Genomic DNA, 26,368 nt, shown 5'->3' with positions numbered 1-26,368 from the left:
CAAGCAAGCAAACACAGAGGTCAGTTCTGGCACAGAGACGTATGCCTAACACCTAGAGGGAAGTTAAAAATTCCAAGGGAGCTAAACATTAAAAACCGGCATAGCTTCACGGGGCATCTGGGTGCTTCAGTCGGTTAAACATCCCACTGGTTTCTGCTCAGGTCATGATCTCATGGGTGGGGAGATGGAGTTCCTCATTCAGCAGGGAGTCTGCTGGAAGATTCTCTCCATCTGACTTTCCCCCTGCCTCTTCTCATGCTCTCTCTCAAATAAATCAATAAATCTTAAAAAAAAGAAGAAGAAGAAGAAGGTATAACTTCAATTCTCACACACCTGCACTGAGTCTGAACCCTGGCAGGTCACCGAAGCAGGGAAGGAACTTGCTCACTGAGTAAAACAATGAGAACTAACTTACTGTGTGCACCTACTAGAACTTAGGAACCATGGCAGATAAGGTCCAGTAATTTCATTTCTTTATCAGAACGACCCTGCAAAATGGGACAGAGGGATGCGGCGTGGCTGATGGCAAGAGAACCAGTCTGGATGCGGACCGGCTCCTCTGCAAGCTAGGAAATGCCTCTGGGGACCTGCGAGAAAACCTGCTTCCTTGTGCCCAACACAGCGCTCCTCAGCGGCACGGCCCCAGGCAGGCAGTACCGAGAAGCAGCAGTTACCGTGTGTTCTGTGCCCGGTGCGTGGAACACTTTGAAAAGGACAGGATTGTTCCCATTTTGCAGATTAGGGAACTTCTTCAAGTGCCCCAGGGAGTAAAAGGTGGGGCTTGGACTTCCATTTTCTGAGGTGCTGATGTCCATAAGTAAAACTTCTCTTAGCAGTAGTTTCCCCCGGTGAGCCCACTGAATAACCCCCTTGGCTAACGGCTCATGGGACCCAGCGGATACTGCCTTACCTCGTGTTCGCTGCAACCACGCAAAGCCCGGCTCACAAACCTTGGAGCCCAAAGCGTGGTAGCTCTTTGCCTTCCCACTAGAGACAAGCATCATTTTAGATTGCGGTCATCATCTGTCCCACAGTGTGTCAGATGAAGAGAAGCTCTCGCACTGGATTTCAGGCCAAAATAAAACATTCCAAGCGTAAGGGGAGATGGCTAGAATGTTCTGTCTGTATTCCAAGCCTCTTATTTTTTGCTTCCACCTGGTGGTCAGAGTTTGAAAAAGCAGGCGTCCTCAAGATGACTGGGCGTCCCCAGGAGCCGTTTGCCTCTGGTTTCTAGTACATCTGATTCTGGGTCCCCACAGAGCTTTTAGTGCTGCTTTTCCGCCTTTTGATTTCCACTAAGTTCCTCCGGTGGAGAATCTTTCCATGTGCATCGTTCTTTCCTGGGGCTGAAAGAACCAGAATAATCCCGGATGTTTCCCTGCCGCTGAGCTCATGTCACAAATCAGGCATGATTTTCAGCAGATATTTCTTTAAAAGTTTGAAGGCCTCTGCGGACTCTGTTCCCTTTTTAATGGGAAGGAGCATCAAAGAGACAGGAACGAAATGCTTTGCTCACACATCAGGACCTAATTGCCAATTTGGCAAATGCATTGACTAGTGTCATGCACTGTTATTTCTAAATCCTCTCCTGTCCTTGACCCCCAGTATCTAGATGTAAACTTGGAACCATTAGTGGAGAAGGATAAAGTCTTCTGGTGCCTCAAATGGAATTGAGAGGGATTTAAACTTCGTGCTTTTGAGTGTAGTGAAATGAACCCAGCAGTCCATTAATGCTAGGATTGGAGCTCACCCAGCATGAGCCCTTTCAAAATCCGTGTTTAAGGAAGCAAACAGCCACGGCAGACCCTTTCATTGGAGCAGAAGGAGTTGGATGAGACAATCAATGACACGTTAAAAACCACAACTGGGCTGCAATCATGTGGGCACCAAAAAAAAAAAAAAAAAAAAAGTTCTTCTTTATCCACAGAATCTTTGCATCTAATGAGATGGTGACTGGACAACCTCCAGAGGAATAAGGGCTCCGTTTACTTGCACTGAGAAACGTCTAAATATTTAGCTGTTACTCCGAAAAGCCTTACATGATTCTGTAGCAAACTAGTCTCTAAGGTATGATCTTATTAGCTTTATATTGCCATTGGAAAATCTAAAGAGAATTTGGAAAAGAAAAGAAGGAAGATTCTACCACTGAAAGTAGAAAGGTTAGCTTAATTTTTTTTTTCTTCTTTCCAAATGAACTGTTGTCTATGTCCTCCAAATACTTAGTTTAAGTCCAATCCCATGAGGATTAATACTTTCTCTTAATGGATTCTAAATGGTTCTCCATTTCTTATATATGTGTTATTCCTGTTGCTTTTAGTGGGATTCAAAGTGCTTGAGGCTCAAAAGGGGAGGGGCTCCTGAGTGCATTTTGTGGGGTGCGGGTGGGGGGGAGAGAAAGCTAAGAGGGCCAGGGAACTTTGTAAAATGTCTATATGGATTCACCCTTTAAATTCACACTAGTGTCTTTTGTGAGCAGATTTCAGCCAAGACCAATATCCAGTTTGCTTTAAGCTTCTGGGATCCTCTCTGCCGTAAACCTACTACATCCCCGATAGGGCATCAACTGGGACTTTACCCTTTCCAGACTTTCTGGTAGTAGAATCCCCTCCAGCAATGTTGCAGTTTATTATTGCTTCCTATGGACTCCTATTAAGGATCACCAAAACGCACGCCGCCACCCCTCCCCCGGCTGGAGGCCAGCGCAGCCCCTGTTCACCTCCAGTTTGATTAATGTGTCTTGGCTAATTGTGTGAAAGATGGCAGGCCTTTAGCAAGTGTGACCAGTTTATTGTTCAGCCAATCACAGGCGCCTCAGTTAGCATGTGAAAAGGGGGTGTTTTGTGTGGGGGGGAGGGTGAGTGTTCTGGCGGCTGAGTCAAAGGCAGAGCATTTTGGGGGGTCACAGAACAACACCCACTTCTTTGAGGGGATGTTACTATGCTCTACTAAACCTGTAAACCTCGTACTCAAAGCACTTTTTTTCTCCTCCCTCTTTTTTCAAGATCTTTTTTTCCCATGGTGCGAGCAGGCAAGCCACTGGCTACCATGCAGATGGAGTTCACGTTCCAGGGTTTTTAATATTTCACTTTTATATTTCTGTTAGAGAATGATCCTGCTGAGAGTCTGGGAATCTGTGCTCGTCAGAACCCCCTTACTGACACTTGGATATATTGCTCTGAAAGCTATCCCAGGAGAAAAGATTAAACAAAAAAAAGCCTACTTTTCAAAGCCTACTTCTCAATCTGCCCACATCAAAATAAGACAACTGGCCCTTTGAAGTAGAGGACACAGAGTTCTCAGGCAGCTTGCTTAAAATGGGGGAGGGAGGGAGGAAGGAGGGAAGGAAGGAAGGAAGGAAGGAAGGAAGGAAGGAAAGAAAGAAAGAAAGAAAGAAAGAAAGAAAGAAAGAAAGAAAGAAAGAAAGAAAATAGTCTAGTGTCCAAAACTGTATACCTCTTTTCCCTTTCCCAGATTTAATCAGGCACAAGAATCTGAATTGATGGCCAGAAAAACCACCACCCTGCTCCTCAGTGCCCCAAGAAAACAGGTAATTGGCCAGAGGAACCTGTCCAGGAGGGTCAGCACCATGTGTTTTTTTAAGCCCGTACAAACAGAAACTGTGTTCCCCTCCTAGACATAGTACAGACAAGGTCTGGGAAAGGGTAGAGTAGGCCTGGATGGACATTGAATGGTTTTCCCAAGTTTTGAGCTCTTGACTCCCTCAAATTAGAATATGGCTCAATTCGAAGTTTGGGAATTCTCACCGCTACTGAATGAAAAGGAAAGGAATGGAAGTCTCATCTAGAATGGCGTTAACTGTTCTCCCCTGTGATATTTTTCTGGCTACCATCCCCTCTTCTTTTCTCTTAACCCCTGGAGTTCAAGTGTGGAAGCAGCAGCGGTAGCTCAGTGATGGGGGTGAAAGAGGAGTCGCTCAAAGGGAATTTGCGACTGACATAAGGGGATGGTCCCAGAACACAGATGATGGCCCTTTTTAAAACATAGTCCTTATGATTGACTTATCAGTGGTACTGACCCCCCTGCTGAAGATATGCTGGAATTTTAAGATTTACAGATACAGAGTTAGACATCTTCACTGCAGTTGAGGAAGGATTACAACTCCTTTTCTTTCATAAGCTTAGCTTGGCCCCAAATCCATGGAAGCGAGGCTCATGAATGATCACCCCTCTGCCCCCAGTTAGGAGAGTGTGGTGAATGTGTACAAACCCAAGTCTCAGCGCTCCAAGAACGTACCAGATTCATCTGCGCAGACCCAACATGTAATACAGCACCTGGCAGATAGTAGGTCTTCAAATTTTTTGGACTTATTTGAATTAAATTGAATCCCTACTAGAAAAACAATGCAAAGTGTGAACTCTATTGATGTTGGGCCTGGAGAATTCTCTTCATAAATAAAAAATTGCACATTACTTTGAAATGACAGCAAAATGAAAAATGCAACATATTTCTCGCTGTTTTATTGGGACCCAGTTATCTTATTTAGCACAGAATCTGGCAGGGAAATGTTTTGAACAAGTTTCTATCATTATTGTTCTCACCAAGGCATTCTCTGTTAAGGATCACTGCTTATTTGCCTGAACCAACCTGAAACCTAAACGTTTGAAGTTTGGAGGAAAAGCATATGCTCCCCAAGGCAGATTTGTATTGACAACATCTAAATTGTTTTTTCCAACCCATCTGTGACCCTAAACTTCCGCTTGCATCCTGGTAGGAAGCTGAGGGGATCTATTTTCACCTGGAGAGGAGGGTGGGTAGGGAGAGGTACAGACAGGCAAGGTGGGAAAATAGAACCAGGTCCTCCTAGAGACCATGGCAACTGGAGATAGAACTATTACAGAGAGACCGCAAGAAATCTATTCTTTTTTCTGCTTCAGACCAAAAGGCAAAGACACTATTCCAAGCCTTGTGGCCAGAGTGGCATTTTTCTCAGGGGCTACACTCAAACAAAATATTTAGAAATGGTAAACTATTTGTAAATGACCCTGAGGCCCTTTAGCAATGTGTATGAACATTCATAAGGCAGCTGAAATGACCTAAGCTTGCTGTAGGGTTTTCATAATCCTGGTGAGTTCAATGTATAGCTCTTTGAGCCAAGGTCGAAAGTTTTTCATGCTGGAGGAAAGAAGAAAGAAAAAAAATCCTTGGCCTCTTATCTCTTTTGTTATCCTCTTTAACTGCCTTTTTAATCTCCCTATAACTTCTTGCTCTCATGAGATAATCTCATACCAAAGTTAGTCATGACAACAGTTTGGGGAAAGTCCATATTTAGTGATGGGTCAGGATGAGAATATAAAGGCTAGAAAATCTGACTTGAGTGATAATCACCCCAATCTGGTCCTTATCTGTACACATCTACCTCCCCTTTAAACCTGCAGCAAGACTCCATCTTTGGTGTGGTTGTCACTTGTCTCCTCAGCATCTCATATAGTCAGTCCTTCATCCTACAGCTCACTGCTTATCTCTTTCCTTCTGTCTCAACATCCTTGAAGTCACTGCTGGGTAATCTGGCCTCTCTGACATGGCCTTGGGACCATTCCTCAAAGACTTCCCGCATGGGCAACACTTCTAACACTTCCAAGTCCATTCCCAGGATCCAGGATCAAATGGGTGATGAGAATGACCAAGTGTTAGGTCCAGAAACAATGGATGAACTCTTCAGTAATCTAGAGACCTCTTACCTGTCCTGTCCTAGATCTAATGAGGCTTGACTTCCCCTCTGTTGTATCAGCTTTCTTTTTAGAGTTTATGAGGTTCAATAACCAAGCAAATAAGGTCAGTAAGAGTCATGGGACCCAAAAATGAGACCATCTTTTGAGTTCTTTTGAGCCAGTGGATATCTGGAAATCAAGGCAGAATCCACAGTGATAGTTATTCCAAATTATTATGCAGCTTGCTACTGATGTCGTACAGAGTTGGAGAACTGATCTAACCCTAACTACTATTTCAGTGTCCTTCTTATAAAAGGATAAGCAGGGAATATATGAATCTAAAAATTCATCTACCTATCTTCACTGTTGAGTTAACAATAAAAGAAGGGCACCGTGTCTGTGTAGCAAATGCTTCCCACATTGTTAATTTTCAGAGCACTCAGAAGCTCAAATTGGTATTACCTGGATTGTAGTTAGGTAGTTTGGAAACTCCAGGCCAGGTATCCTCTGTAGGGACTCCCAACACCTATGTAAAGTCAAAGAAAGACAACGAAAGATGAGGAGAGAGACATAAAGGACAGATTGGGAGGAGTAGGGAAGAATTCATTTTATACATCACATAATGCCAGCTGAAACACATATGAAAGAAACTTCTATGTTTCCTACATTCATAACTTCATGGACAAAACTGAAGTGTATTCTTAAAGTCCTGTGATGGTTAGCTTTAAGTGCCAACTTGACTGGGAAGAGGGATGCCCAGATAGCTAGTAAAATATTATTTTGGGGTGTGTTTATGGGGGTGTTTCTGGAAGAGATTAGTATTTGAATTGGTAGACTGAGTAGAGAAATATGTCCTCTCCAGTGTGGGTGGACATCATTCAATTGACTGAGGGCCCAGATAGGACAAAAATGTGGAAGAAAGGCAAATTCCTTGTCTCTTTGAGCTGGGACATCCATCTTCTCCTGCTCTCAGACATGGGAGCTGCTGGTTCTTTGGCCTTCAGACTCTGGACACCATTGTCCCCTTAGATTGAATTACACTGGTCCTCTGTCTTACAGACAGCAGACCTCAGCCTCCATAATCACCAGAACCAATTCCCATAATAAATCTCCTCTTACGCATCTCTATACATCCTACTGGTTCTGTCTCTCAAAAGGACCCAAATATAGGTCCCGATCCTGTGTCTCCATTAACTTACTTGTTATTCTGAGGCAGATCATATAGCCTTGCTTAAAGTCATAGTCCCATCACTAAATCTCTAAGGCATGGTCACCATATAACAGGGTGCTATTTTGGGAGTCAGGGATCTAAAGAGGCAGGAGTGACTGTCCCTCTGCCTTACACTAGATGAAATAAACACACACACACACACACACACACACGAATGTAGCCTGAATTATGCCTCAGCATGAACATTCAGCTATTCCCCAATGTGCTCAAATTAAAAAGGATTCAGATTACGGACCCTTACACAGTGGAACGTTAGCTTAAAATGATCCCAAACCTAACCCTAATCCTTCCTACCAAATTCATCTCATCTTGTTCTCTTGGTGACCTGGAAGCTTGGAATATGGTATTTGGCTTTTAACTGGTGGACTGTAAAAATAACAACATCACTTGGAAAAGAGCTTACTTATGCTTTGGATTATCAAATGGAAGCTCCAGTTTGCAATTAATATGAAATAAAAGTCTTTAGGAGTACAAAGTCAAAACACTTCAGATGTGAAATGGTGCTTTTCCCGTGAGTTGTTTTGTAGGCATCATTTCACCATTCTTTTCCTCTAACCATAAAAGCCCAATGTCAGTTATCTCTGGGAGCTAGAATAACATTGTTGCTGTGAAATATTAGGGAAATACTGGTAGCTTTCACTACACCATTATACAAAGTAACTCTTCTTAGAAGCGTATCTCAACATAACTCTTTCTAGAAGCATCTCTCATAGAAAAAAATCTAATAAATTCAATTGTAAAATGCTGGGTATAGATGCCAGCCCAATTGTTATGGCAGGAAGTCGATTGCCCAACCATGACTAAAAATAATCAATGACGAATCCGGAATCTTAATGTCGACCAGCTTACTGACTAGGACTCTGATTGAGAGGTACATTTGGTGGTGCCTACTAAGATCGTCCTCAAACAAAAGACACTGAAGTGTTATTTTTCTCTCATACAATAAAAAAATCATGCCACCTAGGAAAATCTTTCTTTGATCCATTCCCTAAACAAACTGAAAACCTACTGAGAGGATTATAGGCTTTTCCTATCAACCACGCTGAGCCTGAGGCAACACTAAGAATCCTGGAATCCATTTGGAAAAACCAACTGGATTAATTCTTCTTTTGTGGGAGAAGGCCAGAGGATGGGAAGCTGATTCTTCGTTTTGAACCCACTATCTTCTATATTTGCACAGATGTGCACGGAAACAAGTGTTTCACATGCACCCATATGTCTCCTGGGGGTTGGCGAAGCACAATGAAAAGAAAGCAAAGGTAATGAAGAAAAAGCAACAAAGGAAATAAATAGCGACCACATCCATATTTTCTCTAACGTGATAGTTCCTAGAATGATTGGTTACTTTGTATTATGTTTAATAAAAGCCAACAAAATGGGTACCAAACATTTTAAAATATTATACTGAAAACTTTCAGCTGGAGATTTTCCACATTTAAATAAAAATCCAATATCCTTTATTTGGAAATTTGATGCTCAGTTTCTATTTGAAAGCTGTTGAATTCGTTTTCACTTGAGAAAATTACCAAATCTCCACTTCACTGTCTGGGAAACTGAAAACCAGAAATTGTTCATCTATTCCTTCCCTGAAGGCTTTTAAAAGGCAGTGAGGGGGTGCGATGTTTGAAATACAGTGGGCTGCACAGGGCTGTTTTCCGCCTCTGTTGGAATGGAAACCGAAGGCGTTTTGATTAATGAATTCAAAGTCTGCATAGTTTATTTTATTCTGGTTTTAGAAACGCATATGGGATTATTTGCTAAAAACACTTATTACAAGGATCAGATTTCTAAAAACTTGATCAGGAAGAGGTGAGAGTTATTCAGATGAAAACACACACACACACACACACACACACACACGGAGGCATTTTAGAAAGATGGTAAAATAAAGATTCAGGGTTTGTCATTACGTCTTCGTTTCTAAGAGTGAGGTCTCTGGAGGCGCGTAAAGAATGGCTGTGATTCAAGGCTGGGAGAGTAGAATGCACCCACTGCTTTCCAAAAGGCGATTCCTACATCCAATATCGTGGAACCCAAAATAGCATTCCTATTTTCATCTGTGTAGTCCATGTTTAATGAAACAGTAATTCCGGATTTGTCTGTAATGTTGAAGTTTCTACCATGCTCGAACTGTAGTGGTGTAAGAGACAACACACCGTTGAACGTGACTGGCTCTCACTTTGTCCTTAGAGCTTGGAACTACGGTTGTGTTAATAAAACTGTGTCTCCATCTCAAAAAAAAATTTTTTTTTAAGATTTTATTTGTTTATTTGACAGAGAGAGAGATACAGAGAGAGAGGGAATACAAGCAGGGTGAATGGGAGAGGGAGAAGCAGGCTTTCCATAGAGCAGGAAGCCCGACACGGGGCTCGATCCCAGGACCCTGGGATCATGACTTGAGCTGAAGGCAGAGGCTTAATGACTGAGCCACCCAGGTGCTCTTCTGCCTCACAACTGCAAAGCAGTTCCAGAGAAGCCGAATTTCCTCACCTATGCACAAAAACCCCACTCTGGCCATATCTCCCAAGAAACCCCTTATCAGAAGCTCTTAGAGAGAACACTCCAGATGCCCGCTGGAAGCAAGCAAACTTGAAAGGGAGCAGGATCCAGGATAACAACGGTTCGTTTAAAACACTTTGACATACACTACAGCATGGATGAATCTTTAAAATATAAGTGAAATAAGCCAGACACAGAAGACAAATCCTATAGGATTCCACTAATGTGAGATACCCGGATAGGCAAATTCACAGAGACAGAAAATGGACGCGAGCTTATCTAGGGTCTGGAAGGAAGGAAGATGGGCAGTCAGTGTTTCGTGGGTATAGAACTTCTGCTTTAGGTCATGAAAATGTTTTGGAACTGGTTGGTGGTGATGGTTGCACAACAAGGTAAAGGTATGTAATGAATCATAGTCTTAAAATTGGTTAGAAGGCAAATTTTATGTATATTTTACCACAGGGGAAAAAATAATCAAAAAAGGAAAAATATACAGATGACTGTAGTATGGGGCATCTACAAGAGAGGAAGAATGAAGTACATCATGGTACAAGAGAGGTGGGGATGGGGCACCTGGGGGGCTCAGTGGGTTAAAGCCTCTGCCTTCGGCTCAGGTCATGATCCCAAGGTCCCAAGATCGAGTCCCGCATTAGGCTCCCAGCTCAGCAGAGAGCCTGCTTCTCCCTCTGCCTGCTGCCCCTCCTGTTTGTTCTCTCTCTCTCTGTCAGATAAATAAATAAATAAAATCTCCAAATGAGGTAGGGATAGTGAGTCAAGAAATGGAACCACACAGAGAAGCACCTTCACACCTTAGGAACGTGCTTTTGGAAGAGCATGATTAATACTTCTCTCACACTAACACGGTTAAGCCTTTATCAGAGTTCTGCGGAAATTTTGTGTTGCGTCTTCAGTTGACAAGGACCAAGGCCAGATACCCGATAGAGTCAGAGCTGAAGGTGGAGAGGCAGGGATGTGCTTGAGCAGCAGCGGCAGAAATTGCCCTGGGAGGCTGAGAAAATCGCAACAGGGAGCAGGTGCATTCAGGGGCTGCTATAAGACAACCTCGGTTTCCTGACTGCGCCTCCATTGCCAAGGTGTCTACACCTGCGGCAAATCCCACAGTTTCCATAGCCTTAATACACGGCATAAAATCTCAAAGCAGATGGACTAGTTCATGGTCTCTAAAGCAAAGTTGGCTCAAAGTTTGAATTGTAGGTATTTATCTTCTTCATCAGAGAAAATTCTTTTCTTACCTCCCAGATCTTCTCCAGCTGTTCGAGGATGCTGGAAACCCCAGGAAACAAAGGTTCACCCTGGAACATTTCAATAAAGATGCAGCCCGCACCCCTAGCAAAGGAAACAAGAGTCAGCCAGGCAAGTTCAAGGAAACCATACATGCGAAACTGAACTACTAGTATTTCTCCACCCAGCAAATATTTGGGGGGAGTTAAAAGGGGCTACATGCTATTAAAAGTCTTGGGGGGAAAAAAAAGAAAAAGAAAAGTAAGAACAGCCAGCAGCTCTTAGTTAAAATGATACGGAGCCAGCATTTAGGAACCCAGTAAAGACAGCAAACGGTTTAGCTCATTTCAAGTTCATTATCCTTTTTATTAGAAGTACTGAGTCTCCAAATTGAATGCTGTCTTGCATGCAATCTAAGATGTTCTCGTTATAAGGGGCTCTGTTAGTGTAAGTAAGGACTAAGAAGGAAAACTGCAAGTGAAACCATGACACAATCAGAATGTTCCTTTTACAGCTAGTGAAAGGGCTATTATGAATTTAATTAGACAGATGATTTTATCACATATCATACTTGCACATGCCACAAATGAAACATTTAAGTGAAATAAATTGGTTTGGGTTCTCCTATAAGTTTTTCACATTCAGCATTTGACTCAGACTCTTTGATGTCTATGTTTATCCATGGGATCATCCTCTATATCAGGAGTTTGATGATGAAGCATTTCTTAAAATAATCCATAAGAAAACTAAGAGTCCTCGGTGCTGGGCTCCTAGGCTGACCTTGCCATTACACAGAGCTAACCTACTTTTGATTCCTGCTTGAAGAATGTTACTAAACATGCCTCCTCGTGCACTCCCTCTCCACAACCGTTTGGTTCCTAGTTAAAAAAGAAGGAAAAAAACGATAGAAAGTTCTCCTTTCTGCAAGACTTTCTTCCAAGTCACTGGCACCCATTCTGCAACTTCTGATGCTGGCATTTGATGTTCACACGTGGCAATGGTAGCTGTGGTCCCAGCTGCAGCCTGGCTGGCGGCCTTGGTAAGACTCTACTGATTATAAGGTACATCCTGATTTAGCCGAGAGTGTGCCTCTCAAAATAGATGAAATAGGGTGAAATAGAAAATCTATTTCCTGTGTAGTCAAACTGGAGGGTAATTCCTGAGGGACAGTGAGGGGTAAGACTTATTTTGCTAATAATACACATTTTTATTCATATAAGTCTTTTGAGAGATAAAAATGGTCCAGGTGATGGATTACAGTGATTATCCTTGTGGTCCTATCCTTTGACTCCAAATGCTTCGCACTTATAATGCATAATTTCGCAAATTCCCTTAATCATCCTGACATTTTCTTATGTGGCATGATAAAGAAGGATAGTTAAGTAAAACATTTTATTAGAGATGATCATGGTATTAAAAATTTATTATCAAGTTCATTTTAAATCTGGTCTTTAATATTATTCATATGCATTTATTGCGTATGATAACTTTTCATTTTTTTCCTTTAAGTTGCAGACACGGGCTATATAATTCAGTTTATTATTTTTTAAAAGATTTTATTTATTTATTTGACAGAGACAGAGACAGCGAGAGAGGAAACACAAGCAGGGGGAGTGGGAGAGGGAGAAGCAGGCTTTCCACAGAGCGGGGAGCCCGACACGGGGTTCGATCCCAGGACCCTGGGATTGCTTAACGACTGAGCCACCCAGGCGCCCCTATAATTTACTTTAAATTGCTTGTGGAGGAGAAAGCAGATTTCTTGGTAAACAAGTTTAAGAGTAATTTTTACTTGTGTCTGGTTTGAGGATAGAATTCATATTAAAAAGAAAATTGTGGGGCACCTGGGTGGCTCAGCCAGTTAAATGCCTGCTTTTGACTCAGGTCATGATCCCAGGGTCCTGGGATTGAGCCCCACTTTGGGCTTCCTGCTCAGCAGGGGGCCTATTTTTCCCTCTTCCTCTGCCTCTCCCCACAACTCAGGATGAGTGCTCTCTTGCCCTCTCTCAAATAAATAAAATCTTTAAAAAAAGAGAAAAAATGAACATCGAAATACCATTTTATCTTTTCCCGTAAAAAAAAAGATAAAAAACTGTTTTCATGACCTCATATTTGGTTTGCATTTAAAATAACCCTCTGGGGGCGCCTGGGTGGCTCAGTGGGTTAAAGCCTCTGCCTTCGGCTCAGGTCATGATCCCAGGGCCCTGGGATCGAGCCTCTCATCGGGCTCTCTGCTCAGCGGGGAGCCTGCATCCTCCTCCCTCTCTCTCTGCCTGCCTCTGCCTACTTGTGATCTCTGTGTGTCAAATAAATAAATAAAATCTTAAAAATAAAATAAAATAGCCCTCTGGCTTATTTTTAGAATTTTGTACAAATGTAAATAAAAGGTAAGACATTATTGGCAATTTTTTAAAAGTCAGTTTGGGAACAGTGGCCACCATATTTACTTTTAAATTATTTTTCATGTATTAGAGACATCTTGATATGTGCTACAAGAATTCTGATCAGACAAATATGACTTAAGAACCTGGCAAATGGTATCTTGAGGGGAATTTTTAGAATTAAAGCTCCTCATTAGCTTGTATTTTAAAATTCGTTTCTTCCCCTTGTCTTTAAAGCAACAGATATAAAACTTGTGAGTTAAACAATAATATGAAGAAGAATAAAAGTAATAGAAAATTGTCGAATGGTTAAAAACCATCCTGATTGTTAGCAATGGTCGATTATGAGATAAGCCAACTAGGAAACCGACTTCGTGAACACCCCTGAATGGCCGCCACCCACTGTCCCTGTTGCTCTCTCTGTCTGTGCTTGAAAGGTATCAAACCATTTCATTTTGAAATGAAAAAAAGGTGCCTGTGTGTGAAACATACATACAATTGTATATTAACTGCTATGAAATAAAAATCAAAATGTGCTGGTTTTCTAAGACTGGAGCCAACCCTCCATCCAGTACCCTAACGCCTACCAGAAATGCCAGGGGCTCACAAATCACTAGGAGACCTGATGGTATTTGTAAACAAGGTCATGACCAGGTTTAAACCTGCAGTCTACTTTTTCCCTCTCTTCAAACTGTTTTTATCACTTGGGAAAAACTTGTTACTTTTTCATCCTAGTGGCTGTAGGAGACCAAGAAGGAAGTCCTTTTGTTAGCAACTTCTTAGTGTCCTTTGTCTTTTACTCCACTAAGGACCGTGTACAAAATTAGGTAAAATAGTGGAGAAATCTGGACATTCAGGCCATTATGCAAGGAGTACAAGGTATTTGTGGTACAGAATAATAGGCTAACATTTGGTTGAAATTCTTTGTTTGCATTTGTGTGGTTGGTGCTTTAGTGGCATTCTCTTGAGTCTTTATTTTTAAGTTTCACCTAAGGGTAGATTAAAACCTTTCTCTGATGGGCGCCTGGGTGGCTCAGTGGGTTAAGCCTCTGCCTTCAGCTCGGGTCATGATCTCAGTGTCCTGGGACTGAGTCCCACATTGGGCTCTATGCTCGGTGGGGAGCCTGCTTCTTCCTCTCTCTCTCTCTCTGCCTACTTGTGATCTCTCTCTGTCAAATAAATAAATAAAATCTCTAAAAAACACATGAACCTTTCTCAGCTAAAAAATATAGAGTCTAAGGCTGCTTGTTTATATTTTTCATATTTATATACATATATATAGAGAAAGTATGTTTCTGTGTATCTGTGTGTGAGTGCACAGGCATGCATGGGTGCCCATGTGCTTACTTGGACACTTGCAAGACAAACAAAATTCCTAAATCAATCGTATTTCAGTACCTGGAATATCCATAAGTACCATAAATATCAATGCATTGGTAAGAAAGTAAACCCATGCACTCTGAGTTTGAAGAACAAAAGATGCTTTCTAGGTGTAAGCAGTGTTCTTTAAAAACTATACAACTCATCTTCTTATTATTTTCATTTGTTCTTCAGAGCTATTGTATTTTTAAATTTGGTTTGTAAACTAGTCAGTGGCTATTGTCTATTTTGTCCACCCCCAGCCTAGCTTTAAGCAAACATTTAAAATATTCTGAATATTTAGGTCCAATTAGGAAACCAGCTCCTATTCCCTTTTACTCCTCTGTTTTGTGCTTAAATCTTTACCCTGTGGCTCTTTTTATTTCTCCTTCTTACCCTTCCTATCTTTAGGTGCTCAGAGGACTTCTGCTCTTTGGCAATATCCTTGGGGGCCATCCATGTAAATGAAGGGGAGCTTCCTTCGCAGGGTAAAAAGACCCTATGGTGTCAACCAGCTAATCCTTCCAGAAAGGAGAGATGCGCTGGGTCATTATTGCTCCAACTGTGGCTCTTCAGTCAAGTTAGAAGAAACAGCTTATATGTTTTCTGCTTTTTCTGGCTTTCTTCCTAACCTTTTCTCTATTCTGAGCATGAACAAATTCTTCTGTAAGAGAGGAGAAGATTCTTCAAATTCCTTAGGCAGTCTCTGGGGAAATCAGCCATCTCAGGAGCTGGGTTTTTGAGAGGTGTAAAGAACATACAAAAATGTTTTTGGCAGAAATGAATCAGTATTTCATTTGAAATTAATTCAGAACAACATAACATATGACAGTGACATGACATTTCCATTTGCTTTTCCCTGGGCCACTCTTTATATTTGGAAGTTTGCAGCAGGAAATTTGTAATCTCTCAGGCAGGAACAACTTTTCATAGTCCTAAAACCAGCAGCCGCCCGAAATCAGTTTTGAATAGTGCACCTTGTATGCCAAAATAAATCCTTCTTTAAAACCTAGTTTACCCCAACGTGGATAAACCTTGACAACATTATGCTAAGTGAAATAAACCAGATGCAGAAGAAAAATATTGTATGATTGTACGTATATGAAGTACCTAAAAAGACTTAGATTCATGGAGACAGCAAATGGAATAATGGATCTCAGGGGCTGGGGGAAGAGAGTAAGAGGCAGTTTTTGTTTAATGGGTATAGAGTTTTAGCTTGGGATGATGAAAAGTTTTGGAGATGGATAATAGTGATGGTTACACTACAATGTGAATGTACTTAATGCCATTGGATTGTACATTTTTAAATGATTAAAGTGAGATGCCTGGGTGGCTCAGTGGGTTGAGTGGCTGTCTTTGGCTCAGGTCATGATCCCAGCATCCTGGGATTGAGTCCCACATTGGGCTCCTTGTTCAGCGGGGAGCCTGCTTCTCCCTCTGCCTCTGCCTGCCACTTTGTCTGCCTGTGCTTGCTCTTTCTTTCTCTTTGACAAATAAATAAATAAAATCTTAAGAAATAAATAAAATGGGTAAAGTGGGTGTGTGTGTGTGTGTGTGGTTCAGTTAATTAAGCATCTGACTCTTGATTTTTGGCTCAAGTCATGATTTCAGGCTCATGGGATGGAACCCTGTGTTGGGCTTTGAGCTCAGTGGGGAGTCTGCTTGAGGACTGTCTCCCTTTCCCCCTTTCCTCACTCATACTCTCTCTCTAAAATAAATAAGTAAATAATTTTTTTAAAAAATGGCTAAAATGATAAATTTTATGTTATGTGTATTTTAACACAACACAAAAAAGTAAAAACAATAACAAAATGGTGTGGTTATCCTAAAACATTGAGTTTTCTCCCTGAAGTTACTAATAGAATCTTTTAAGGTCTGAAAAGGTGGCAGAAAGAAAGAAGAAATGATGATGCAGAAGAGAGAGGTTGGTTTTAAGTGCTAGGAATAACCAGTATGTCCTACTTGTGTGTTTTCCAGAATCTAACTGTTCGTTCTGGGCTCCCACTGATGCTGGTGTCCCCTGGGCTCACTGTCATGAGAAGCTCTGGCACTCTACGGCATCATTAGTTTCTTTTAGACAAAGGCTCTAATGTTCCCCCATGGTCAACTGCCTCCTAATATGCACTCAGCCTGGGGCGCCAGGGTGGCTCAGTTGGTTGTGTCTGACTCTTGATTTCAGCTCAGGTCATGATCTCAGAGTCATGAGATCCGGGCTTGGAGTCTACTCAAAATTCTCTTCTCCCTCTCCCTCTGCATTGCCCCAATAGATAGATAGATAGATAGATAAAAAACACTCAGCTTGTACCCTATGGGGTTTTGTGGCTTAGCACAATAGGATTTTCCCCCTTTTCCTTCCTTTGTCAATTGGAAATCTTCTCCCTACTCACTTGCCCTTTTACCACTTTGAAAAGAAAAAAAAAATGGGGGAAGAGGAATTGCAGTGTACACACTCTGATACTTAACAATTATGTAAAGAGTGAACGAATAACAGTAAACTCAATGAAAGGTGCCTATTGCTCTATTTTTATATTACTTTTTGAGTTTTACTGGGAAAATAGTAATAATAATAATAGAATGAGTAAGGGTAATAACAATAATTTTAACTTACAATTGGATTTCTATTTTGTGTTATCATTATTCATGGTTAAATTCATGAAACACTTACCAATGAAATAACATTTTGTACATGTAAGTGATATGTAGCTTAAGGCAGACTTGAAGAACTGGTAGGCGAGCTGAAGAAATTACCCAGAACGCAGCACAGAAAGTTAAGAAGACAGGAAATATGAAAGAAAGGATAAGAGCTGTGGGTAATAGGAAAACACGGTCTGACAGTCTTTCATTGGAGCTCTAGAAAGAGAGACGGGAATAGAGGCAACATTCAAAGAGGAAATGACCAACTAAAGACATGATTCATAACCAGAAGAAGCACAGTATATACCAAGCAGGGTAAGTGAAAAGAAACCCACACCAGATACCTTAAGTGAAAACGCTATAATAATAAAGGCCAAAAAACCCCCCAAAAAACAAACAAACAAAAAAACCTCTTTAAAACATGTAGCTAAAATGAGAGATCACCTGCAAAAGTAAGACAATAAGGATCAAAGCAAATTTTACAACAGCAGCAACAGAAGACAAAGCAGGGGGAAGAGATCTTCTAAGTTCTGAGAAAAAAATAAGCATCAATCTTGAATTACATCCCCAGCAAGTCTACCTTTCAGCAATGAGAGTCTAAGACACAAAAACAGAGTTTGCCACCGACAGACCTACACTGAAGAATATTCTAAAAGAAAGGAAAATTATTCCAAAAATAAGATTTAAAGCGTGAGGTTTTAAAGTTTAAAATTTTTAAACAGTTTTAAATTTATTGACACTTAATGAAAATAGCTTTAAGTATATAAAGCAAAAATGAATAGAAATATGACAAATCAACAATGTAGTAATCAATTTGAACACACCTTTGTTTGGTAAGTTAAATAGGCAAAAATGATGTAAAGAAGATTTGGATAGGGGACACCTGGGTGGCTCAGTGGGTTAAAGCCTCTGCCTTCGGCTCAGGTCATGATCCCAGGGTCCTGGGATCGAGCCCCACATCGGGCTCTCTGCTCAACAGGGAGCCTGCTTCCCTTCCTCTCTCTCTGCCTGCCTCTCTGCCTACCTGTGATCTGTGTCTGTCAAAAAAAATAAATAAAAATCTTAAAAAAAAAAAAGAATATTTGGATAACACAATTAACCTTGAATTTTTCAATATATGTAAAAACCTGTACCCAACAACTCAAAAATCTGAATTCTTCTCAAACGTGTGTGAAATATTTGCAAACATCAATCACGTACTAGGTCAGTGCTTCTTATACTATCTTTGGCAAAACACCAGATTTTTCTCAATTTTGGTGATGACTTTTAATATGTAAATAATTTCAAACTTAAAGAAAAGTTGCAAGCACAGTAGAAAGAACTCTCTTCAAACTGATTCACCAATTTCCAACATTATGCCTCTTTCATTTTTCCTTTTTCCTGAAGCAGTAAGTAAGTTGCAGATCATAATTCTTTACCCCTATGTACTTTGTATTTTCTAAGAACAAAAGCATTCTCCTACATAACAACACCACAATTATCAAAGTCGGGAAATTTAACATTGATCAATTACTACTCTATGATCCACAGTCCATATTTAAATTTTACCTTTTTTCCCAGTACTGTTCTTTAGTTCCACTTCCCCCAGGATCCAATCTAGGACCCTGCATTGCATATGTTGGCATATCTCTTTAGTTTCTTTCTTCTGGAATAATTCCTCAGTCTTTCTTTGCCTTTTAAAACTTGGACCCAGTAGGGTATCAAAATATGCCCCTCTGGTATAAAGACTATTTTGAGCTGAAGGCAATTGAAAAAGAGCAAACATATGATGAGCTTTCTGCCTCCCCCTCTATGCCTGAAAGTAGGACATAAATTCCCCTTGTGAGGATGTCCAGCCCACAATTTACCGCCACTGAAGAGTCCAGAAACCTCTTTCTTTTGTCTTATCACTTCCCTAAAAATTTATCATCCTTTTTCAGAATGATACAAAAGCCTCCAAGCCTAGCTGCTTCTTTGGGAGTTTTCTCTTCTCTCTACAAAGCCCCTTCCCCCATGTCACATAAAACTGAACATCAAATAAAATTTATATGCTTTTCCCCCATTAATCTGTTGTCAGTTTGCAGGCTCGTCCATAGACTCTAAGAGGAGATAGGGAAATTTTCCCTCCCCTACAACCCTTTAAATGAGGACAGGCCAGGGGCACCTGGGTGGCTCAGTGGTTAAAGCCTCTGGCTTCGGCTCAGGTCATGATCTGAGAGTCCTGCGATCGAACCCCGCATCGGGCTCTCTGCTGAGCAGGGATCCTGCTCCCCTGCCCCCAGCTCTGCCTGCCTCTCTGCCTACTTGTGATCTTTATCTGTCAAATAAATAAATAAAATCTTAAAAAAACAAAAAAGAGGACAGGCCAGTTATGTTGCAGAATGTCACTCAAACAGAGTTAATTTACCTGATATTTGGGATTTTTTTGGGGGGGCAGGAAAACCACATAAGTGATATTGTATCCTTCTCAGTGCCCCATATTAGAAGGCACCCAGTGTCAGTCAGTCCCATTATTGATAATATTAACTCTAATTACTTGGTAAATGTGGTATCTGCCAAGTTTCTCTACTATAAAGTAACTATTTTTTCCCTTTGTAATTGTATACAGTTGAAATTGTAATAATTCCTTGGCAATTATTTCGAGACTATATAAATTTTTTATTCCTCTTCAAACTTTCTAGTTTGGCATTGTTAATTCTTACTTGAGCCAACGACTCCTATACTGCAAAAGAGTGGTTTTCTAAGTCCATCATTTCTTCTGTTATTAATTGGAGTGCTACAGGAAGGAGTTGTTTCCTTTCTTATCCAGTTAGCTAGCTAACCTTAATATGGGCTCATGCATTCCTATTTTAGTCAGTAGGTTATAACCCATTACTCACATTATTTGCTTTGATTATAAGTCAAATTGCACTCAAATTGTACATCTTTGACATTTGGACATTTCTTCAAGTTGCTTCCCCTGTCCTTTTGATATATTCCCATCATTTTTGGACTACTTTATAAAAAAAAATGTTCTGGCCCACCAAGGTGTTCTTGACTCTCCTTATACTTTCCCCTGCCCCAGCCTTAGAATTGGCCAATTTTCTAAAATATCTGAGTTATTTTTAGCGGGGAATGGTATCAGGAAATCAAGATCTGAGAGGCAGACCAACACTTATATAAAATACAAGAATCAATTTCTTTTTTTTTTTTAAGATTTTTTTTTAAAATTTATCAGAGAGAGAGAGGGAGAGAGCGAGCACAGGCAGACAGAATGGCAGGCAGAGAGGCAGGCAGAGGCAGAGGGAGAAGCAGGCTCCCCGCCAAGCAAGGAGCCCGATGTGGGGCTCGATCCCAGGATGCTGGGATCATGACCTGAGCTGAAGGCAGCTGCTTAACCAACTGAGCCATTCAGGCATCCCCAAGAATCAATTTCTTTAGAAATAATGCACATAGGGGCGCCTGGGTGGCTCAGTGGTTTAGCCTCTGCCTTCGGCTCAGGTCATGATCCCAGGGTCCTGGGATCAAGCCCCACACTGGGCTCTCTGCTCAGCAGGAAGCCTGCTTCCTTGTCTCTCTGCCTGCCTCTCTGCCTACTCGTGATCTCTATCTGTCAAATAAATAAATAAAATCTTAAAGAGAAATAATGCACATAGCAAAATCAAATGCAAATCTCCCCTGAGGGAGCCCACCTCATTCAAGGCCTCAAAAAAAAAAAAAATCCCACAAATGAAATTTCAAGGTAAATTAGCATATAACTGTCAAAAACAACACGCATAGAAAAAAAAAGATACTATATGTGGAACCAAAAGAAACAATAAACAGCAGAAATAGACTTACAGGGACTTTTGCTCTAGACATGTAAAAGCTTAGAGAGAAAATCATAAAACTACTAAAAGACATTAAGGACTAACCAAACAGATGAGAGATATGCTGTGTTTAAAAATGGGAAAACAATATTACAAAGGTATTGGTTATCCTCAGAGTTCTATAATTTCAATGTAATTTCTAATGAAAATCCCACTAGGATTTTTCATGAAACTGGAAACACTGTATCTAAAATGTATATGAAAAATCATGGGACACCCAGCTAGCTCAGTTGATAGAGTATGCAAATCTTGATCTCAGGGTTCTGAGTTCAAGTCCCATGATAGGTGTAGAGATTACACAAAAATAAAATATTTAAAAACAAACAAACAAACAAATAGAATGTATATGAAAAATCAAAGGGAAAAAGTAGCCAAGACCCTCCTGAGGGAAGGAGATGAAATAGGTGGGGACACTTGTCCTACCAGATATCAAATACCATTATAAAGCTATAGAAATTAATATAGTAAGACACTGGGGCAGGGACAGAGAAACTGACCCCCCAGTAGAACAGAATAGAGTAGAGAACCCAGACACAGACGTCTGCATTTTGGAAACTTGATATATGAGAGATTTGGCATGGCAGATCACCGAAGAAACTGGGGTGAGACAATTGGTTGGCACGGACAAAAATCAATTTCCAGTATATGAAAGATTTAAAATGAAAGGAAAAACTTTACAACTTTTAAAAGAACATATTGGAAAATATCATTCTGACCTCAAGGAGGGAAGCACTTTTTTAAACAAGAAACAAAAACACTAACCATAAAAGAAAAGACTTGATAAAGTCAATAATATTAAAATTAAGAACTTCTGTTCAAAAAGACAACATAAGGATATGAAAGCATAAGCCATGAACTGGGGAGGCTTCTTGCAACATACATAACTGATAAAAGATTCATGTTCAGAATGGAAGAACATATATTAATCAATCAATCAAGAAAGAAAGAAAGAAGGAAAGGGAGAGATGGAGGGAGACAGAGACAGAGAGACCAAAAGAAAATAAGCAAAAGACACACGTCCCTCATAAAAGAGAAACACAAATGGCAAATAATCCATGAAAAGGTGTCCAAGCTCATTAGTAATTAGGAAAATGTGAATTTAGATCACGACATGATACCATTCTACCCACTCGATTATAGAGTTGTTGCAGATATGGATAAGGGGCTGAAACTCGTGGCTGGTGTGTAAACTGTTACAACTACTTTGGAAAGCAACTTGGCACTATTTCAGGCAGTTGAACATTCGTATAACCTGTGACACTGAAAATCCACTAAGTAGGTACTCTAGAGAAATCCTTAAATACAAGTACGAGTATATTCATTAGAACAAAAGCAAACAAAATTAAAAAACAAGCTAACTAACTGCAATGTCCATCAACAGGGAATAAAGCATAGCTACATCAACATGAATGATCTTAGAAACATCTTGAGTAGAAAAAAGCAAGGCCCAGAAGGCTAAAAACAATATAACTCAAATACAGTATTTTTACATTTTTATAAAAACTCAAATACAGTATTTTTAGAACACATGAAAAAAATGTAAAAATATGATTTTTAGAAGGGGTCAAGGAATGACGATAAGAAAAAAATTCAGGGGCAGCTGGGTGGCTCAGTGGGTTAAGCCGCTGCCTTCGGCTCAGGTCATGATCTCAGGGTCCTGGGATCGAGTCCCGCATCAGGCTCTCTGCTCAGCAGGGAGCCTGCTTCCTCCTCTCTCTCTCTGTCTGCCTGCCTCTCTGCCTACTTGTGATCTCTGTCTGTCAAATAAATAAATAAAATCTTAAAAAAAAAAAAAAAAGAAAAAATTCAGGTTCGGGGTGCCTAGGTGGCTCAATTGGTTAAACGACTGCCTTCAGCTCAGGTCATGATCCTGGTTCCAGGATGGAGTCCCACATCAGGCTCCCAGCTCCACGGGGAGTCTGCTTCTCCCTCTGACCTTCTCCCCATCATGCTCTCTCTCATTCTCTCTCTCTCTCTCAAATAAATAAAATCTTCAAAAAAAAAAATTCCCTAAAAAAAAAAAGAAACAAAGAAAGAAAAAAATTCAGGTTCAAAGCCAGTCTGGTGGAGGGGCAGGTTCTTGGGAGAGGAGCCCATGGAAATATGACAGTGTGTTCCAGTTGTGACACTGGGTAGTAGGTTCATGAAGTTCACTTATCATGCTTCTTAATCTACAACAGTTTCCTCAGTCTTGACACTGTTAACATCTGGTGCCAGATGAATCTTTGTTGTAGGGGAATGTCCTGTGCATCATAGGGACATCCTAGACCTCTACACTTGATGCCAGCAACACACCCCTTTTAGCTGTGACAATAAAATATGTCTCCAGACATTGCCAAATGTCCCTGGGGAGCAAAATTGGCCCTGGTTGAGAATCACTGATGTGTGTGTGTATATATATATATATATGGTATATATTTTTTCATGTGTGTATTTTGTTTTATTTTTAAGTAGGCTCCATGCCCAGTGTGGAGCCCAGTGCAGGGTTGGAACTCATGACGGGGAGATCAAGACCAGAGCTGAGATCAAGAGGCAGACACCTAGCCGTCTGAGCCACCCAGGTGCCCCTATAGGGTCTATTTTTTGAATGCTTTCAATGCTCCATAATAAAATAAAGTTTAAAAGTGATGAGCAGAAGTTTCACTCTGTCTGTGAAGCACGACTAGGAAGTCATCATTAAGCTCAGAAAAACAGAGCCCGCCATAGGCCTTTGAAGTGACAGTGCAGAGCCGTGAGGGCTGACAGTTGCGGGAGGATTTTGACTAGCTGGTGATATTTCTAGAAATGGTACAGGGTATTGGGAAATCAATGACTCCAGATCCACTGGAGGGATATTTCTGCAACCTTTCTCAATTCTTTGGCAAATCCAAAAGCTTAATTTAGCCTTTTAGAATACTATTTAATTTTTTAAAAATCCGTTATTAATTTTTTTTAAAACAAGGACTTTTGTTTATATAAGACCTCCTAAGGAACTGGAGGGTGTCCATATGTTTTGTTACCTTTGGAGGGGGTGGCTATGATTGTAAAGTCACCACACATTTCACTGTGGTCCCCAGATAACTGAGGTATTTCCAGAAATAAGATCTGATAGCATAACATTTGCTGCTCAGGACGATGAGTGATCCCACACTCACTGTAGCACCCCATTAATCCAAGAACCTCCCCAGTGATGTGGTTCTACTTGGGTGCATCTATCTGACTCTTAGACTTACACTATGGCTCCTCTCATGGAGAGTTTATTACCCTCATTTTAAAAAATGGAGAAACACAGACACAAAGAAGATACATGCTTTTCAAGATAACATAATCTCGAGTAACTAATTATAAATAGAGTTGGTGCTAAAATTGGGTTTATTGAATCGTAGTCTGTGTGCCTTTTTCTCCAAGCTGGAACTGAGCTTGTGTGAGCATTAGGATGTAGACATGTTTGTGTATATCTGTGGTCGGAGAGTTGGGTGTGTGTTACTCTGAGGACAAGGGGGAAAGAGAAGAGCTAGGAAGAGAGGCACAGTAGAAAGAACATTGGGTTTGGAATATGCCTTGGGCCAGATCTCTCCGAGTATCAGTTTTGGTGTTTTGTTTTTTTTTTTTAAAGATTTTATTTATTTACTTGACAGAGAGACACAGCGAGAGAGGGAACACAAGCAGGGGGAGTGGGAGGAGAAGCAGGGTTCCCGCAGAGCAGGGAGCCTGATGTGAGACTCGATCCCAAGACCCTGGGATCATGACCTGAGCCAAAGGCAGACTCTTAATGACTGAGCCATCCAGGCGCCCCCCGAGTCTCAGTTTTTTTAACCATAAAAACGCACAAAATGATTGTAAAAGGTAAATGAGATATATATTTGAAAACACTTTCTGTTTCTGCATATAAATGTGATTGTCATTATTAGCATTATTATTTAAAATGCAATGCAGATGATAAAGGAATCCGCATGGGTAAAATGACTCACATTTTCTTCATTTTCTTGGCACTAGCTCTTACCATATGTCCAGTTCAGAGGAATATTCAGTGGCTCCCAGCAAAGCATCAGGAGGCCGGTACCAGAGGGTCACAACTTCGGAAGAGTATGTCTGGCTGGGAATGGACTTTGCCCGAGCGAGACCTGACCAAAGAAGAAAAGCACAGAACTCACTGTTGTAGGACTTCCTGGAGAGCCAGGAATCAATGTATGCAACCAAGGAGTTAATAACTGGCAGAATAATCAACATTTAAAAAATAATACAAAAACTCTGGGTGCTTTTAATAGAGTCACTCAACTATCTTGACCCTCGCGGACCTCCTTATCAAGTGAATTTCTCAAATTTTGGCCTACATTGCAGCCGGATGTAGCCTTCCTGGCAGGTAAGTATAGTGAGGTGACCAACTCCTTCCCTATATGCTATAAACAGAACGGATATGTGAGCTTTCGGATCACCCCCCTTTGGAGGGATTAAGGATTCTTCCCTTTCCCTCCTCCTCCAAGCTTTAATGAGAAGGAGGTGGCGGCCATCTTTAAATACGTAATCGGGGGAATACCCTAAAAATGTTGGGGCCTCGTGACAGAAGGGACATGGATCAAGACTCCACGGGCCACCATACAAGCTCTGACTACTTAGGTTAGACTGTTACATGAGAGAAAGTTAAGCTGCTTTTTAAAAAAGTTTTATTTAAAAAAATATTTTATTTGTCAGAGTGAGATTGAGAGAGAGAGAAATAGCACAAGCAGAGGGTAGCGGCAGGCAGAGGGAGAAGCAGACACCCTGCTGAGCAAGGACCCTGGGATCAGGACCTGAGCCGAAGGCAGACGCCTACGGATTGAGCAACAGAGGCGTCCCAAGAAATTAAGCTTCTAACATGTTTACAACCTCTACTTTGGTGTCTCAGTCATAGCAACAGAACTCAGTTCACAAGTAATACGATAGCCCTCCATTTTTGCAGTCCAGAAATCCCCAGTTTAGTAAATTGCAAGGGGGGACTGCTATATTCCAAATTAGTTTGGTAAGACCTTGGACACATCACTCTTAAATTTTCTTCTACAATATCAGAGTACTTCTTTTTTTTTTTAAGAGGTGGGGAGGGGCAGTGAGAGAGGGAGAAAGAGAATTTTAAGCAGGTTCCATGCCCAGCAGGGAGCCCAACATGGGGCTTGATCTCATGACCCTGAGATAATGACCTGAGCCAAAATCAAGAGTCGGACACTTAACCGACAGGGCCACCCAGCAGCCCCTATTAGTACTTTTGTCGGTTAGCTACTCATCTCACAGAATCACATGATCTAGAGCTGGGGAAAGACCTCAGTAGATGAGTTCTCTATTGTGGGGAATTGAGAAATGAGGATCTGTTAAATGCTTACTTGTCCAGATGAAAGCTACTACGTCAGAAAAAAGTCTTGCAGCTATAGCACCACCATTTGATATCTGCCAAGCAAAGAAGAGTGGATCCTCAGCTCCAACTTTTCAACAAATATTTCCTGAGCACCTACTGTGGTATCTGGCACTAGAGAGACGATGACAAGCAAGATGGACTCAAGCTGCCTTCCTAACGCCTAC

General features: G+C 41.0%; 1 protein-coding gene across 1 annotated transcript in view; it reads right to left on the bottom strand.

Annotated features, from left to right (window-relative positions):
• CDK15 (cyclin dependent kinase 15) overlaps window positions 1-26,368 on the bottom strand; it is an 81,706-nt gene that overhangs the window by 28,948 nt on the left and 26,390 nt on the right. Inside the window, exons 8-10 of the mRNA XM_044241323.1 lie at window positions 24,822-24,942; window positions 10,653-10,746; window positions 6,132-6,195 (exon numbers count right to left, since the gene is read on the bottom strand). Of these exons, the coding sequence (XP_044097258.1) occupies window positions 6,132-6,195; window positions 10,653-10,746; window positions 24,822-24,942 (279 nt within the window). The remainder of the gene's footprint in view (window positions 1-6,131; window positions 6,196-10,652; window positions 10,747-24,821; window positions 24,943-26,368) is intronic.

Source organism: Neovison vison, chromosome 3, assembly GCF_020171115.1.
Source record: "Neovison vison isolate M4711 chromosome 3, ASM_NN_V1, whole genome shotgun sequence".
In the NCBI taxonomy this organism is placed as follows: domain Eukaryota; kingdom Metazoa; phylum Chordata; class Mammalia; order Carnivora; family Mustelidae; genus Neogale; species Neogale vison.
This window is presented reverse-complemented; position numbering and strand designations above follow the sequence as displayed.